Source organism: Loxodonta africana, chromosome 22 (assembly GCF_030014295.1).
Source record: "Loxodonta africana isolate mLoxAfr1 chromosome 22, mLoxAfr1.hap2, whole genome shotgun sequence".
NCBI classification, from domain to species: Eukaryota; Metazoa; Chordata; class Mammalia; order Proboscidea; family Elephantidae; genus Loxodonta; species Loxodonta africana.
In genome coordinates, this window is record NC_087363.1 from 61041954 (window position 1) to 61059521 (window position 17568).

At 40.0% G+C, this 17568-nt stretch overlaps 1 protein-coding gene across 6 annotated transcripts in view; it reads left to right on the top strand.

Annotated features, from left to right (window-relative positions):
- Positions 1 to 17568, top strand: part of FRMD4B (FERM domain containing 4B) — a 386589-nt gene that overhangs the window by 333965 nt on the left and 35056 nt on the right. For all 6 annotated transcript variants that reach the window (XM_064275017.1, XM_064275018.1, XM_003409793.4 and 3 more), the window contains 2 exons: positions 1866 to 1923; positions 3542 to 3628. In XM_064275017.1, coding sequence (XP_064131087.1) covers positions 1866 to 1923; positions 3542 to 3628 — 145 coding nt within the window. The remainder of the gene's footprint in view (positions 1 to 1865; positions 1924 to 3541; positions 3629 to 17568) is intronic.

A 17568-nucleotide genomic window follows, 5' to 3' on the forward strand; every position in this document is an offset into this window, starting at 1 on the left:
CTTAAATGCAGGGTTCTTTCATGTCCCTGGATGGTTATCTTTGTGGTTCCAAATAAGAGACTGTATAACTTGGTAGTCCAGGCTCTAGAGAGTGGAATCAGGCTCACTTTGTTTGAATCCTGGCTTTGTAATTTAATTGGTGCATGACCTTGGCACATTTAATTAACCTCTTATTATTTATTCACACGTAGGTCATGGACTTAAAAATTACCAAATTACTGATTTCAAAGTCCGGGGAAATTCATCTTCAAAATGTCGTTAGAAAGTCCAGTTGTATTAAACAGGAACCTCAATCCCTTGAGAGCAGGGAAGAAGTCTTACACAATTTAGTCTACCCCAAAACAGCTTCTGGGTACACTATAAATAACTTGTTCAGTTAAAATAGTAAGTGCTGTACCTACTGAAGCCTGGCCCCCTCCCTCTCTCCTCTACATCCACCTTTTCCAAAACGAGAAGAACTCCGGGGTGGTCCTGGAAAGAGACACATTGGTGGTGGGTTTCTGGGGCTATGGTCACAGCCTAGTTCTTGACCGTGATAGTGGTTACAAATGTGTTAGTTTGTTAAACTAAGCATATAAAGTTTTGGTGTGTTGTTCTTGGTATGTATATCAAAAAAAACAAAAACAAAAAACTCTTTGCCTTCGAGTCGATTCCAACTCATAGCAACCCTATAGGATGGAGTAGAACTGCCCCATAGGGTTTCCAAGGAGTGGCTGATAGATTCAAACTGCCAACCTTTTGGTTAGTAGCTGTAGCTCTTAACCACTGCGCCACCAGGGCTCCTGTGTATATCATATTTCCAAAAAAAGAAAAAGTAACCCTAAAGGTACATCTCAGAGATGTAGTAGAAGCACATTGTTTAAGAATCTTGAGACTGGCGTTCCTGAGTTCAAATCCTGGCAGCATGACCCACTAGTCCTGTGACTTGGGACAAGTTGATCAGTCTTTTCAGACCTCAGTTTCTCTATTTATAAAAGGTGGAAAGCAAAGCCACCAGCAGCAGCAGCAGCAGCCCCACCCCAGGGTCGTCATACTGGGTCGTCATACTGATGACGTGAAATAAGGCACACACGGCCCTCAGTGCAGGGGGTGCTACGTAGCCACTGTTCAGTAAATAGCAGTTATTCTTACTGTAAGAGCCTTGGTGGCACAGTGGTATAAGAGCTCAGCTGCTAACCAAAAAGTCGGCAGTTCGAACCCACCAGCCACTCCTTGGATACCCTGTGGGGCAGTTCTACTCTGTCCTATAGAGCCGCTGTGAGTCCAAATTGACTTGACAGCAATGGGTTTTGGGTGTTTTGGGTTTTATTGTTACTGTGAAAATAGCAAGTAATAATATCATTACTGCAGTTCTTTGGGGGGAGACATTTTTCAGTCAAGTTTACGTACAAGAAAATTCACCCTTTTTAAGTATACATTTTAAAGACAGTTATTTACAGTTATGTAACCTCTACCACAGTTAGTGTATGGAGTAACTTTTTTTTTTTTAAACTTACGAACATGCCCCAAAATTTCATTCTCATTGCTTCCATTGTTAGGTGCTTACATTAAAAAATACTTGAAATTTGAGTTTATGCTACAATACATTGTAATATAATATAGTACATTTCTTAATCTACAGAAAGTAACATTTCCAATAGCTTTTTGAAATTAAAGTTCTATTAAAAACTTTCTAAACTGTGGATGGGGTAAAAACATATCACTCCCCAGAAAGGTTGACTCTATTTCTACTTGAGTCAAATCATTATTAGTCATGGTGATATGAGGAAAGTAGACAGACATTGTGTTTTCTTTAAACCACTTTTCCCATGAGGGTGCTCTGAATATGTTTATCAGAGATTATAGTGTATATTCATTTTCCATAGGTATATGAAAATAGTAGAAGCCCTACCAACTTATGGGGTCCATTACTATGCAGTGAAGGTAAGTACTTACATATGACAAAGGTTTCATAATGCCCATAACATTTTGAGAGTTACTGAACAACACTAACATTCTACAATTGCATAAACCTATATGTATGTGTGTATATGTAAACTGGCTCTAGGAACTGCAGCATTGAGAGGAGGGCTGATTTTTCTTAAAAAATAATAGCCCGATTATATCCTGTCATTTTTAGCAAATTAAAAGGCATACTGTTTTTGAAAAATACTTGATCTATTCACGTATTTTCCCAAAAACCTAACCAAACTCACTACCGTCGAGTTGACTCTGACTCATAACAACCGTATATAGGGTTTTCAAAGCTGTAAATGTTTATCGAAGAAGTCTACCACATCCTTCTCCCGCAGAGTAGCTGGTTAGCAGCCAAGCACTTAACCATTGTGCTACCAGGGCTTGTGTTTTCTCAAGACCTCTCTTAATCCTAAAATATTCAGACCATCCTCTTTTGACACACCTACTCCTGTTGCTGTCCTGGCTGATTTTTCTCATTTCCAGTTGTTCACCTGTCAAAGTCTTCCAGACCTTCGGTTGACAGTGCTTTTATGAGACTCATGGGCTCTCCAGTGTTATTTCAGCAACTTCATAAAATGCTGAAATATTTATAGGATTTGCAGTACTTTTCCATCAGTGTGTATTGCATAGTATTTCCGATAGTTATAAGCAAGGAGAGATTGTCAAATATTTTAAGATGATGAGCACAGATAAGACATGATGGTAAGAGGAAGCTCTTGTTTGAAAGGGGAATAATTTTGTAATTGATCAGTTCTGGATCAATTATATATCAGCGCTTGATCTTTTATATTATGGCAACGTTCAAATCCCTGTACAATTCAAAATGGTGGGGAATTGGATGGTAAGTCCTTGTATGCTAAGGACACATTGTACTAAACATACGAACTAGCTCCACTTCAACTTCTGATTTTTCATTGGTTTACACGCGAGTATCTGTCGAAGCCTGAGTTTTTCTTTCCCTGAGTGAATACGTCCTTTGCATGGGCAAGACCTAAAAGATAAATTTATGGGGAAAAAAAATTCTGCTTACCTCCTCATCTGCACTCAAACTGATTGTTCACACATCCTGTCATTGGACTATACAGTTTTCCAAAAAATTTTTTTCAATATTCCCGTCTTCATTAGAAGGAAGCATCAGAGTTTGGAACCATTTTTCTCATCTTTGTAATTCTTAAAAAAACTCCCCTAACCTTCATAGCTAGTTACTAATTCAGAGAACAAAGAGCTTTTTTTTTTCCTTCTTTCAATGGATTTGTACCCTGAATTCTTTTTTTTTTTTTTCCCTCTGAATTAATTCTTAGTTGAATGCTTATACTTTATTTCTTTTCGCCAGCTGTTTAATTAAAACAGTAATGCTTTATTCTTTTTGATGGTATTAACAGTATTGGTCAGTTTTGCCTTGTAGATCTTATTTGAAGAAACTCTAAGAAGGCATTTTAATAACAAGTTTTAAGTCGTGTTTTGTTTACCAAGACAGCTTTATTTTGACTTGTTGATACTAGTTAAGGGATGAGTTGCTAAGTATTACTTCACCTCTAGAAGAGCTAACAATTAGGCCTTGTTTCTCATGTTTTCCATCTTCTAGGATAAACAAGGAATTCCTTGGTGGCTTGGAATCAGCTATAAAGGAATTGGCCAGTATGATTTACAAGATAAAGTGAAGCCTCGGAAAGTAAGTATAAATCACTTCAAGCACTCGTGAGGAAAGCTTATTCACCAACCTTACCCAGTTCTAGAACTGACAATAACTTCTAGGGGCCCTGAGCAGTCTGGGCAAAGAACTGTAATGAATGAAGCCATGGCTTCAGAGGTAGACTCAAGTATAAAATAATTTTTATAAGCCACTGATATACTGTTTAAACAATAATTCCACTCTTGTCATTTATTCTAAAGAGTAATCAAAATTATGCACAAAGATTTAACTACAAGAATGTCGTTCACAGCATAGTTTACAAGTGCTTACAATTCGGTTTTTATTTTAAGATAGTATAAACAGTATGATGCCACTTGTTTTATTGTTTTATAGATTGTGTGTGTGTGTATTGGATGGATAGACACATGGACAAATTGTAAAGACATAGGCCAGAATTCCTGCCTGCAGGTTTCTTCTCAGTGGTACAGTTTTAAGTAATTTTTCTATTACTACTGGTAACTTTTTTTTTTTTGCTTTGTTTCAAAATTTTCTGCGGTAAACATGCCTGTTTTTTATAAAGAAAAAGAAATTACTTCTGTTTATTATAAGGTCTAGATTTTTCTAGACCTAAATAAGTTAAATTATTTTCAATTCCAATTTGATTTTTTAATTGTCGTTGAAACGTAGGTAACACAACATTTGCCAATTCCACATATTTCAGGTGTTACATTTTTATTTTGACACTGTTCTTATGACCCAAATGTACGATACATTTTTGCCTTTGTAAGAATTGATGAGTCGGCGTAGAGCACCATCAGGCTGCCCTTGGCCTACTCATCCTAGTCATCATTGTAATGACCTAAAGGCTGACTAATGCCGCCCTGGTTTGTGCCCTCCCTGTTCCTTGCTGCCATCTCTGGGAGTGAAACAATTGCCTATAATAACAGCCCATGGTCAACCTACCTGCGTTATCACAACCCAACATCACAGCCTTAAATATCTCCTATTGCCACTGTCTCTTGCTTTAATGTGTATTAGAAAAACAGCTGTGTTCTTCCCCAAGCAGCTCTTGTAATCACACCACGGCACTATACATCTTGTCAGTGTCCTTCCAGCTTCAATCAATGCTCAAAATCTTCCTGTGAGTTCCGAAACTGAGTGTGGCTCCCCATTTTACAGCTGTGAGACTGGCGCAGGCAGTACAGAAGGGCCTCACAGCCATTTCTGACGCTGGAACTCTGCTCTCTTGGATCAGTCTGGTTGGGCATTGAGGATTCTTAGCACAAATTTTCAATGAAATAATAAAACATCGTTCAACATCCAACATCCATCTTCAGAGATATTAAGAGAACATCTGTACACAATTAGAATTTTGTCTTTATAACTTCTGTGACCACGATTGATTTAAGCAGGGAACGCTTTCTTAATTTCCAGGACTAACAGTACTATCGTCCTTACTGATTCCTAAAGTTTGCTCCTAAAACTAAATTTCTAATACATTTAAATAATGTTAGTTATGAGGGGTACCCACTTTTTTTTTTTACATATTTTAAAAATCGTTTCTTATGGCTGTATATTTTTTTCCCAAAAGTAGTAAATATTCATTATAAAAAACTATTTGTTGTTCTTGTTAACTATTTGTTGTTCTTTTGTAACGAACAAAAAAACAAACACTGCAGAAATACGTGAATTAGAACAGGAAGCCCACCTGTACTCCCCATCGCTCCCTCGTGATAACGCACTATTAGGGAATGATGCTGATTCGTTCAGACTTTGCCAATGTATATATTAAGATTTTTAAAAGAGAAAAATCATGCTATAGATACTCTTGTATGCTTTGCCATATTTCTCCAGATTATTTATAAACAGATTTCTTTTTATTTTTTAAAGCTGCGTAGTATTCCATTATATGCAAATAAGTAATTTTTTTAAACCACTGACTTTTTGATGGGCATTATGTGGTTTTCAGGGGGTATTCTTGGTTCCATGGTAGAATTCTCACCTTCATGCAGGAGACCCGGATTCAATTCCCAACCATTGTACCTCATGCCTAGCTACCAGCCATCTGTCAGTGGAGGCTTTGTGTTGCTCTGACACGAAACAGATATCAGCAGAACTTCCAGACTAAAACAGACTAAGAAGAAAGGCCTGGAAATCTTGTCCTGAAAATCAGCCAGTGAAAACCCTAGAGATCACAACAGCCCAATCCACAACCGACTATGGGGATGGTACAGGGCCAGGCAGTATTTTGATCAGTTGTGCATGGGGTCACTAAGAACAACAAATAGTTGTTTCCATTGTGGGGCGTGGGAAATAACAAAGAATCCCAGCCAAGACCAATAAGTACCCCTAATTTGTCTATCTTGTAAAACCAAATTATTGCCAATCATTAATGCTTAAAGTAGGCCTCATCTGTGTTAAAAATTTTTTGCCAGTTTATTTCTCCTCTGAATTTTACTTTAAGAAACAACTTTTAAATTTCTTGCTTGCTTTTCTGAACCTTGATGTAAGGTACAACTTCAGTTGGCTCACAAGTGATTTCTTAGATAGTGTGATTTGGTAAGATTGGGATTACCACAGAGTGTGAATGCAGCCACTAAAAATAACGAGGCTTTCTCCCCCAATAACGGTGAATCAGAGGCTGCACAGTAAACATTGCACTTAGTTTCCTCTCCTTTGCCTGTGACTCACAGGTTTTTTTTATTCACAGTTTCATAGAAGTTGGTAAATATTCTTTGACACTGATATTATCAGGTTTGCTTGTTCATTCCAGCATCTAGACAACAGTCAGAAGCCACTTCCTTTTTTTTTCTATTCGCTGAGTTTTCCTATTTTTTTTTTAAGACATGCCAGTCAATTCGAAAAGGACGGTAAAACAGGCCATCTTGTGTTATCTCTTTCTTGCCTTCTCTTCCTCAGTTATTTTAGTCCGTCTCCATTCTGTACCATTGTTGCTTTCCTCCTTTCTTCTATTAAAATCTGACAGTGGATTTTGTTTTTATACATTCACTTTCCGTGTCTAAAAAAACCGAAGGGTTTAATTGGAAGGAGCCTGTTCTACCATTTTCCTCTCCTGGCTTAGTGTGCATAAATGGAAGACTGTATAATTTAAAGAGCTGTGAACACTGACTTCAAAAAAACTATCTTCTCATTAAACAGTTAGTACACATTGTTTTGTGACATTGGTTGCCAGCCCCACGACATGTGAACAGTCTCCCCTTCTCGACAGCTCTCCTGTCGCCTCCTGCCACCTTGTCCTTGCCCCTGAGCTGGTGTGCCCCTGTAGTCTTGTTTTGTTTTATGAGTCTCGCCAATCTTCTGCTGAAAGGTGAACCTCAGGAGTGACTTCATTACTGAGCTAAGAGGGTGTCGGGGGCCATACTCTCAGGGCCAAAGGCTGTTTGGAAACATACTGTCAGTTATAGCCTTTGAATGTTGCGGGCTGTGTTTGTTGTAACTCCCAGAGAGCCCAGCAAGTGCTCCTCATGTATTTTTATATAATTTATTTTATTTTTTGTTGTTGAGAATGTATATAGCAGAATCTACACCAGTTCACATGTACAATTCACTGACATTGATGACATTCTTCGAGTTGGGCAACCATTCTCACTCTCCTTTTCTGAGTTGTTCATCCCCCATTATAAACTCACTGTCCCCTAAGTTTCTTATGTAATCTTTCGAGTTGCTGTTGTCAGTTTGATCACATGTAGGTAGATCTTAAAAGAGTACAATGCTCCAGGCAGACATTCTTTACTAGTAAAGCTAAACTATTGTTTGGTTTTAAGAAGATTTTGGCTGAAGGGGTATTTTGAAAGGGTAGCTGGAGAAGACAAGGTAAAGTATTATAATGACGTTGTACAAAGAACTGGATTTAGAAAACCAAAGGGGAAGAATGCTCGGCATTTCTCAAGCTGAAAGAACTGAAGAAAAAATTCAAACCTAAAGGTGCAATATTGAAGGATTCTGTGGGCAAAATATTGAGTGATGCGGGAAGCATCAAAAGAAGATGGAAGGAATGCACAGAGTCACTGTACCAAAAAGAATTGGTCGACATCCAGCCATTTCAGGAGGTAACGTATGATCAAAAACCGATGATACTGAAGGAAGAAGTCCAAGATGCCCTGAAGGCATTGGCAGAAAATAAGACTCCAGGAATTGACGGAATACCAGTTGAGATGTTTCAACAAGTGACGCAACACTAAAAGTGCCCACTCATCTACGCCAATAAATTTGGAAGACAGCTACCTGGCCAACCGACTGGAGGAGGTCCATATTTGTGCCCATTCCAGAGAAAGATGACCCAACAGAATGTGGAAATTACCAAACAGTATCATTAATGTCACATGCAAGTAAAATTTTGCAGAAGATAATTCAAAAATGGTTGCCGCAGTGCATTGACAGGGAACTTCTAGAAATTCAAGCGAAGTTCAGAAGAAGATGTGGAACAAGGGATATCATTGCTGATGTCAGATGGATCTTGACTGAAAGCAGAGAATCCCAGATGGTTAGCTTTGTTTCATTGACTATGCAAAGGCACTTGACTGTGTGGATCATAACAAATTGTGGATAACTTTGTGAAGAACGGGAATTCCAGAACACTTAACTGTGCTCATGCAGAATCTGTACATAGACCAAGAGGCAGCCGTTCAAACAGAACAAGGGGATATTGCGTGATTTAAAATCAAGAAAGATGTGTGTTAGGGTTTTATCCTTTCACCATACTTATTCAGTCTATATGCTGAGCAAATAACCCAAGTAACTGGACTATATGGAGAACACAGCATCAGGATGGGAAGAAGACTCATTAACAACCTTCATTATGCAGATGACACAAACTTGCTTGCTGAAAATGAAGAGGAGTTGAAGCACTTACTGATGAGATCAAAGACTACTGCCTTCAGTATGGATTACACTTCAACATAAAGAAAACAAAAATCCTCACAACTGTACGAATAAGGGGCATCATGGTAAACAGAGAAAATACTGAAGTTGTCAAAGGTTTCATTTTACTTGGATCTACAATCAATGCCCATGGAAGCAGCAGTGAAGAAACCAAACAATATATTGCATTGGGCAAATCTGTTGCAAAAGACCTCCTTAAAGTGTTAAAAAGCAAAGCTGTCGTCTTGAGGACTAAGGCGCACCTGACCCAAGCCATGGTATTTTCAGTTGCCTCATATGCGTGAGAAATCTGGACAATGAATAAGGAAGACCAAAGAAAATTGACGCCTTTGAATTATGGTGCTGGTGAAGAATATTGAATATACCATGGACTGCCAGAAGAATGAACAATTCTGTCTTGGAAGAAGTACAGCCAAAATGTTCCTTAGAAGCGAAAATGGCAAGACTTTGTCTCTTGTACTTTGGACATGTTATCAGGAGAGACCAGTCCCTGGAAAAGGACATCATGCTTAGTAAAGTAGAGGGTCAGCAAAAAAGAGGAAGACCCTCAACGAGATGGATTGACACAGTAGCTGCAACAGTGAGCTCAAGCATAGCCACGATTGCGAGGATTGTGCAGGACCCAGCAGTGTTTTGTTCTGTTGTACACAGGGTTGCTGTGAGTGGGAACTGACCGAACCGCCCTAACGAATACTTCAGGGGATATTTTTGGTTTAAGGTTTAAAGATTATCTCAGTGCAGTAGTTTCAGGAGGTAATCCAGCCTCCATGTCTCTAGAAAATATGAAGTCCATGAGAATTTGAAATTCTGTTTTGCATTTCCCCCTTTTTATTAGGATTCTTCTATGGAATCTTTGATCAAAATGTTCAGTAGTGTTAGCCAGGCACCATCCAGTTATTCTGGTCTTATAGCAAAGGAGGCAGTTGTTCATGGAGGCAACTAGCCACACTTTCCATTTCCTCCCCCTGTTCCTGACTCCCCTTCTTCCTCCGTTGCTCCAGGTGAATAGAGACCAATTGTTGTGCCTTGGTGGCTGCTTCCAAGCTTAAAAAACCCCAGGCACTATGCAAAGAACTAGGAGGTAGAACAGAAGCACTAAAGTTATTAGGCCAATGAACTGGGATGTCCCATGTAACCACTCTTCGTGTGTTTTGACTGTAAGGTTTTTGCCATTCTTGGGGCCAACAAGTTGCTTTCAGCCAGTGTAGTACAGTGATGCTGAGCAAGAGTTTGGGAGCTGGCCCAAACCTGTCTTTGGTGTTTATTTGCTGTATGATCTTAGGCATGTAGTTTAATATCTTTGAGCCTCACTTTCCTCATCTGCATAATGGCAATGACTCCAACTCTGTAGAGTGGTTGTAAGAATTAAATGAGGTTGTATCTAGCACTGTGCCTGATACACAGTCATCACTCAGTAACCGGTAGTTTATTCACTGGTAGCGAGGATGATAGAAAGTAGAAAAGAATTTGAGTAGGAGAATAATGTGATTTCAATGACGATGAGGACTATGAGGAAAATAAGGCGGGATAAGAAGGTAGAGAAAGATGGGAGGTGGGAGGAACAGGGGCACAGGACAGCCCGTGATGGGCATTTGAGCAGAGGTGAGGTTGAGGAGGAGGGAGCCATGCAGAGATCTGGGGGGAGAGGAGATCCAAAGTTAAGGGTTTCCAGGTAACAGACACAAGGCATTTAAGCTGAGGCCCTTGTTCCTGCCACTTGTAAGGTAGTCTCAAAATGCATGCCTTTCCCTTAAACCAAAAATATGCCCTGAAGCCTTCTTAAAACCAAACAATCATTTAGCGTACCTAGTAAAGGATGCCTGCCTTTAGCATTGTGCTTTTAAAATGTATCTATATGGGATCATATTGACAACAGCAACTTGAAAGATGTGATGGGAACTTTAGGGGGCAGTGCGTTTATGTTAGGGGAGAGAGGAACAACTCAGAAAAGGAGGGTGAGAATGGTTGCCCAATTCGAAGAATGTAATCTATGCCGCTGAATTGTACATGTAGAGACTGTTGAGTTGATTATGTTCTGCTGTGTATATTCTCAACAACAAAAATAAATTATTTTTAAAAAATGCTTCGCTTTCTCAGAACTTGTCTAAGATAGTAGAGAATATTCTCGGATTCCTATTTGGTTATAGAGGGACCCAACATTGCTACAAACCCATAGCCTCAATGTTCCATCTCATAGGTCACGGGCGAGGCCTTGTCCTAGGTGGCAAACTCAATCTTTCATTTTCAGAGGCCAGTAAGCACTCCCTGCCCTTCTCAATTCATCAACCATAATGCACTAAGACGTGATGCAAATTAACAGAAAAATTTTAAAACCCTGACTTACAAACCACAAAAATTCAGGGTGTTAAAAATTCAGATCATAAGTTTTCCTTTTTAATCCTTTCGTCGTACGTGAAATGTGTCATTGCGATGCAAAAACACATTTGGATTCAACTTAATTTCAAAGCATAGACCTTTTGAACTTAAAAACTAATGATGTTTTACTTTAAAAAGAAAAAAATTAAATACAAACACACACGCAAACTTGTGTGTTCCTTCTAGGTTCTTATTGTTTATTCAGCATTTCAAGGAAAAACGCCTATTCACAAAGAAATAGACAGTGGCTGAGTAAAATATTAGTGTATGTCATCACTGATTTGTATCCCTGTTAAGATTCTTAAGGAGTCCTGGTGGCACAGTGGTTAAGTACTTGCCTGTTAACCCAAAGGTTGGCCATCGGAACCCATAAGTGCTCCACAGGAGAAAGATGTGGCAGCCTGTTTCCATAAAGATCACAGCCTTGGAAAACCTATGCGGAAGTTCTACTCTGTCCTTTACGGTCACTGTGAGTTGGAATCGACTCAATGGCAGTGGGTTCTTTGGACAAGTTCTTTGACCTGGGAAAACCAGAAGCTGTCAGTGATGGGAGTGATAAAAAGGCCAATGTGCTAATCAAAGTGTCTTGGGTAGACCTTCCTGGGATGAAATGCCTTTCAAGATAGTATCTTTCTGCATTATCACACACTAAGACAAACTCATGATGTGTGTACTTCATCACCCCAGGGGATTTTAGTGTGGGAAGGGATGTTTAACCTTCAGCTAACTGATTTTTTTTTAAACTGCTGGAATTTCCAAATGCCTAGAGCCAGGTGAATTAAGTAACAAGCACTGAAGTCTTCCTGTTTCCTTGTCTAAAAATATAGGGTTCCTTTCGTTTGAAGGCAGTGACTTGCTTATTTTTCTAAACACAGTCTTCATGACCATTTCTAAGCCCACCTCGCTCTAACCACGACCACCATACCACCGTGGACTTCGATTGGAATGCCGCCTAAATTCTAGCGGAGGTTACCTGTAGGCGAAGAAGACGGAATGTGTGTTGTCAAATTTCACTGTCTGTGTTCATACAAAATAAAGGATGGTTGAGAGGAAAAAAATGGGATTATAAAATGTCAACGAGAGACCAGTCCATCCTGTTACTAAAGTGTATAATTAAGCTCCAGCCACACCAGTAATCAATCTGATTGTTAAAACCTTCTGCAGAGTCAGTGGGAGGAGCACTCAAATCTTGTAGCATGGATTTCAAGTAAGAACCACCCCTGCTCTCGTTTGCTGGCGGGCTGACCTGGAGCTGTCATTCAACCTTGCTAGGCCTTCATTTTCTCAGCCATCAAATTCAAATAATTCTGTCTAACCTGTCCACCCCACAGATCGTTGTGAGGGCCCAATGAGTAACTGGTTTCTTTCACTAGATATTTTCTCTTCCACACCCTACTGTAATTGATAGTTAATATAGGAAGTATACTGGGAAGTACAGGTATTCCTCTTCCCCTCTGTCATGGATTGAATTATGTCCCCCCAAAAAATGTGTGTATCAACTTGGTTAGGCCATAATTCCCAGTATTCTCTAGTTGTCCTCCATTTTGTAATTGTAATTTTATGTTAAAAAGGATTAGGGTGAGATATAGCACCCTTGGCAGGTCACACCCCTGATTGGATGTAAAGGGAGTTCCCCTGGGGTGTGGCCTGCACTACCTTTTATCTCTCAAGAGATGAAAAGGAAAGGAAAGGAAAGCAAGCAGAGAGTTGGGAACCTCATACCACCAAGAAAGAAGCACCAAGAGCAGAGTGCATCCTTTGGACCCAGTGTCCCTGCGCCTGAGAAGCTCCTCGACCAGGGAAAGATTGAGGACAAGGACCTTCCCCCAGAGCAGACAGAGAGAAAGCCTTCCCCTGGAGCTGGCGCCCTGAACTTGGACTTCTAGCCTACTACTAGACTGTGAGAAAATAAATTTCTCTTGTTAAAGCCAGCCACTTGTGCCATTTCTGTTATAGCAGCACTAGATGACTAACACACCCTCCTATTGTTGTTGTCATTAGCTGCTGTGGAGTTGGCCCCGACTCATGGTAACCCCATTCACAATGGAATGAACTGCTGCTCAGTCCTGCGCCATCCCCGTGATCGTTTGAGGATTGGACAACACTCCGTTGTGAACCAAAGGGCTTTCATTGCCTGATTTTCAGAAGTAGTCTGTCTAGGCCTTTCTTCTTTGCCTGTCTTAGTCTGGTGGCTCTGCTAAAAACCCACTCAGTATCACAGCAGCCCACACCGTCCACTGACAGATGGGTGGTAGCTGTGCATGAGGTGCGTTGCCTGGGAATTGAACCCAGGTCTTCTGCGTGGAAGGGGAGAATTCATCACCTGAATGACCGCTGCCTCCTTCCCCTCCTGTAGTTAATCACAAGTAAAATTTTAAGCAGTTTTTTTTTTTTTTTTAATGTGTTTTAGGTGAAAGTTTACACAGCAAATTAGGTTCTCATTTAACAGTTTTTACACAAATAGTTCCATGACATTGGTTACATTTTTCACAGTGTGTCAGCACTTTCGTTGTTCCCATTCTGGTTGTTCTGTTTCCGTTACTTTAACTTCCCTGTCCCCCTTACCGTCTCATCTTTGGTCTAGGGTAAATGTTTACCATTTGGTTTCATTTAGATGATTATGTAGAAGAGCGTAGTACTCGTGGGTGAAGTTATTTATTTTATGAGCCAATCCGTCACTTCGCTAAAAGGTCAAAGAACTTTTAATTTTAATGACTTAAGCTAACCAATTTTTTTTTTAATGGATGGTGCTTATCAAATTTTCTAAAAACTCTTTGATAAACTAAAAATTGACCATATTTTTTCTCCTATGTTTTCTTGAAGATGTTTCATGTCTTACATTTAATTCTGTGATCCATTTTGAGTTGTTTTCTTTCGTGCTTACATTTATGTTTCTGTATATAGATGCCCAATTGTTCCAGCAATATATTTTTTAAAGAATATCTTTTCTTAATTTAATTGCCTTTGCTCCGTTAAAAAAACCAATTGGCTGTACTTGCATGGGTTCATTTCTGGACTCTCTGTTTTGCTCTACTGACCTGTGTGTCTGTTTGCATGCCAAAATCATGCTGTCTTGATAAATGTATCTTTTATAGTAACTTTTGAAATTGGATAGTGGGAGTCCTCCAACTTTATTCTTTTTCTTCACTATTGAAGCAGTTCTTTTTAGACAAGGAAATAGGAAGACTATCAAGTGCCTATTAAGTTTCAGAGAATTGGGTGGACATTGGTGAGTCTCCTTTGTACATCCGCCAGATATGTGGAAAGAGAAAGTCCAAAGCAAGTAGACTTATCATTTATAAAGTGATCCAGAATGGACACCCATCACTTCCTCCCACAATCTTTTGGCCAAGACTCAGCACATAATCAAATCTAGTTGCAAGGTAGACTGGGAAGTATAGGTAGGTGGCCAGGTGCAAAGCCATATCTCGAGGTGTTCTATTACTAAAAGGAAGAAGAAAAAATAGGTCCCTGGGAGATAAGTAGTCTCTGCCACACGGTGCTTGTTTCCTTCGTAGTCTGTTAGCTGGTTGGTTAGTGAGAAACAATAAGGAAAGTTAGGAAAGAAATAAAGACAGTTATAAATTGTGAATAGCCTCTGATGGACAAAAACAAGACGGAGGGACAGAATAATGGGGTGGGGTGGAAAATGTGCTTAGTGAGGCCTCTCTGAGAAGGTGACACTGAAACCGAGACCTGAAGGTGAGAAGGAATGAGGCCTGTGGAGAGCAGGGTAGCATGTTTCTAGTCAAAGAACAGCATTGCTGACAGGAAGAAGATGGGCCTGTCAGCCGAACGGAGAGCATACCACCGTAGCTGGAGCTTAGAGGGCAAGGCTTTCCTGTAGACAACTGGAGGGGCTGGTAGAAGAAAAAGGAATAACCGATGGGCAGGCAAAACCATCAGATGTTCATTACTCCATCTATTACTTTTCATCTCTAGGCATTCACCAAATGGCTGGATTGGTGGTACATATAGAAAAATGAAAGTTGACGCTTTAATAGGATTGACTAGTCTGAATGCAGAGACTAGCAATTAGTACGTAAAGTATTGTGAAAAATTAAAGTGTTCTATAAGGGTTCTAAGGAGACAGTATTTAGTATACACCTGTGAACAAAGATTGAGTGGTTTGGGTTTTTTTTTTTTTGTATGAGAATTTTGGCGATAAACTAAAGATTTCAAATTCATCCATCATCCTTCAGGAAGAAATTTCTAGGAATAGAGTGCCATGTTCTTAATTTTATATATATATAAAAGAAAAAAAAAAAACACAGAGCCCATTCTGTTTACAAGGACACTGAGGTAGTGCTTTATATGCTGAATCTCATTTAAAGAAAAGCCACAGTCCCTGTTACCAAAGATTGACAGTCTAACTGGAAAGACAAAATGACATTCAAAATCCAGGATTTTATTCAAAATACTTAGTAACCAGGCTAGGTACTGACGCATAAGAAGGGATAGCAGCTGTCAAAATCTGACGCAGCCATACCAGTGCCTGTGAACCCCAGGTCAGCCGTGACTACCAATACATGCAGTCAGTGCGATAATGCAGGTACGCCACTCCTCACTTATCCACGTGGTTAGGTTCCAAAGATCAGGTTGTTAGGTGAAAATCGGCGTTATGTGAAAATGGAGGATGACTACACCATTATGTAAGTGTCAAATTACGTCATTATGTAATTGCCAAACCACTGAGAATCATAGCCCAGTCAAGGTGACGCATAACCTTAACCATCTCAGCCAGCTTTACTCTTATCTCGTACCTCGATGTGCATTACTGCCAGACGTATGTCATTCACATGCAAAATAGTAGGATAGGAGATTTTTTACTATTGTCGTAAATGCGAAATGTCAGATAATGAGGTCGTCAATAAGTGAGGACTAGGTGTATTAACAGGAAGCCATTAGATCAGCCAGGGGAAGTGACAGATTCTGCCACAGAGGAAGCTTGGATGAGATGACATCCTCTTAGACAGATTTTAATGTTATACTACATTTCCTGATACTCAGAACTTAGTCTAATCTTTTTGCCAAAATACTCAAAATGTGTTAGCTCTTGCATTTAAGATGTGATTTTTTTTTTTTTTTAATGCCTGTAAGGCTATGATACCACATCAGAAAAAGTAATTTTTACTACTGAGTGTACCATTGGGGTATGTTACATAATTTGAGTCCCTTCTGATAGGTGATGTTTGCATGTAGAAAGCCATCTGAACAGCCGTTTGTTCCTAAACATATTACCCAGTTGGAAGAATTAGAACTCCAAAATTGATAATTTTTTAACAAAAAATTTTATCTTCGTTAACACATTCCACCTACCTTAGCCTAGTTATATCACCAAATATTGTCATTTAAGTCAGGATTCCTCAGTCTCAACACTCTTGACATTTTGGGCTAGATAATTCTTTCTTGTGGGGGCTGTCCTGTGCATTGTTATAGGATGTTTAGCAGCATCCTTGGCCTCTACCCACTAGATGCCAGTAGTACCTCTCCCACAGTGTGACAATCAAAAATGTTTCCACACATTGCCAAGTGGCCCTGAGGGGTAGGTAGAGTGGTGCAGTATCACCCCTAGTTGAAAACCACTGATCTGAGTAAAGTTAAAGAGACTCAGAGCTCTAGAAGGAGTCCTGGTGGCGTAATGGCTAAGCACTCAGCTGCAAACCAAAAGGTTGATGGTTCAGACCCACCCAGCAGCTCCACAGGAGAAAGACCTGGAGATCTGCTCCATAAAGATTACAGCCTAGAAAACCCTATGGGATTGACTCCACGGCACCCAATCACAACAGACCCCCTGTCCTACAGATGTCTACCATGATTGCCGCTTTCTCTTCTTCTGTAATGAAGCACTGGGAAATGCTCCTGTTTACTTTCCTTTTTTGGTAACATAGCAAATGTTCGTAGAGTGCTTTTCCCAGGTGAGAAAGGCAAGGATATTGTGCTGCGGTTATGCATTGGGATCAATCGAGCCTGGCTGTGCTTGGGAGGGAATCCCAGATCTGCACTTTTTTAGCTATGTGACCTTGGCCAATTTACTTAAACATCCCTGAGCCTTAGTTTTCTCTTTTGTAAAATGGAGCTAAAAGCAGTACTTCCCCCTTGAGTTGCTGGGAGGACTCAAAGAGATAATCCATGCAACATCTTGGTGCTGCAGTTGACACAGTTGGCCACAGTTTGTCAGCTGGCACTGTCACTATTAACTGCACATTTGTTATATGACTGTCACTCCTACTAGCCTGTAGTCCTTGATGGCAGGGGCTTCACCCTAGTCACATAAATATGTGTGGATAGAAGAATGTCTGGATGGAAGGTAGGTCAATTTGGCTTTCAAAAAATCCCATTATCCTTGGTTACAAGGGAGGGGAAAAGTGGGGATGGAAAAACACTAAATAGGCAATAGATAAGTGGTAACTTTGGTGAAGGGTAAGACAGGATATAATACTGGGGAAGCCAGCACAACTTGTCCAAGGCGAGGTCATGGAAGCTCCATAGACATATCCAAACTCACTGAGGAACCGAATTACTGGGCTGAGGGCCGTGGGGATCATGGTCTTGGGGAACATCTAGCTCAGTTGGCATAACATATTTTATAAACAAAATATTCTACATTCTACTTTGGTGAGTAGCGTCTGGAGTCTTAAAAGCTTTTGAGTGGCCATCTAAGATACTTCACTGGTCTCACTCCACCCGGAGCAAGGGAA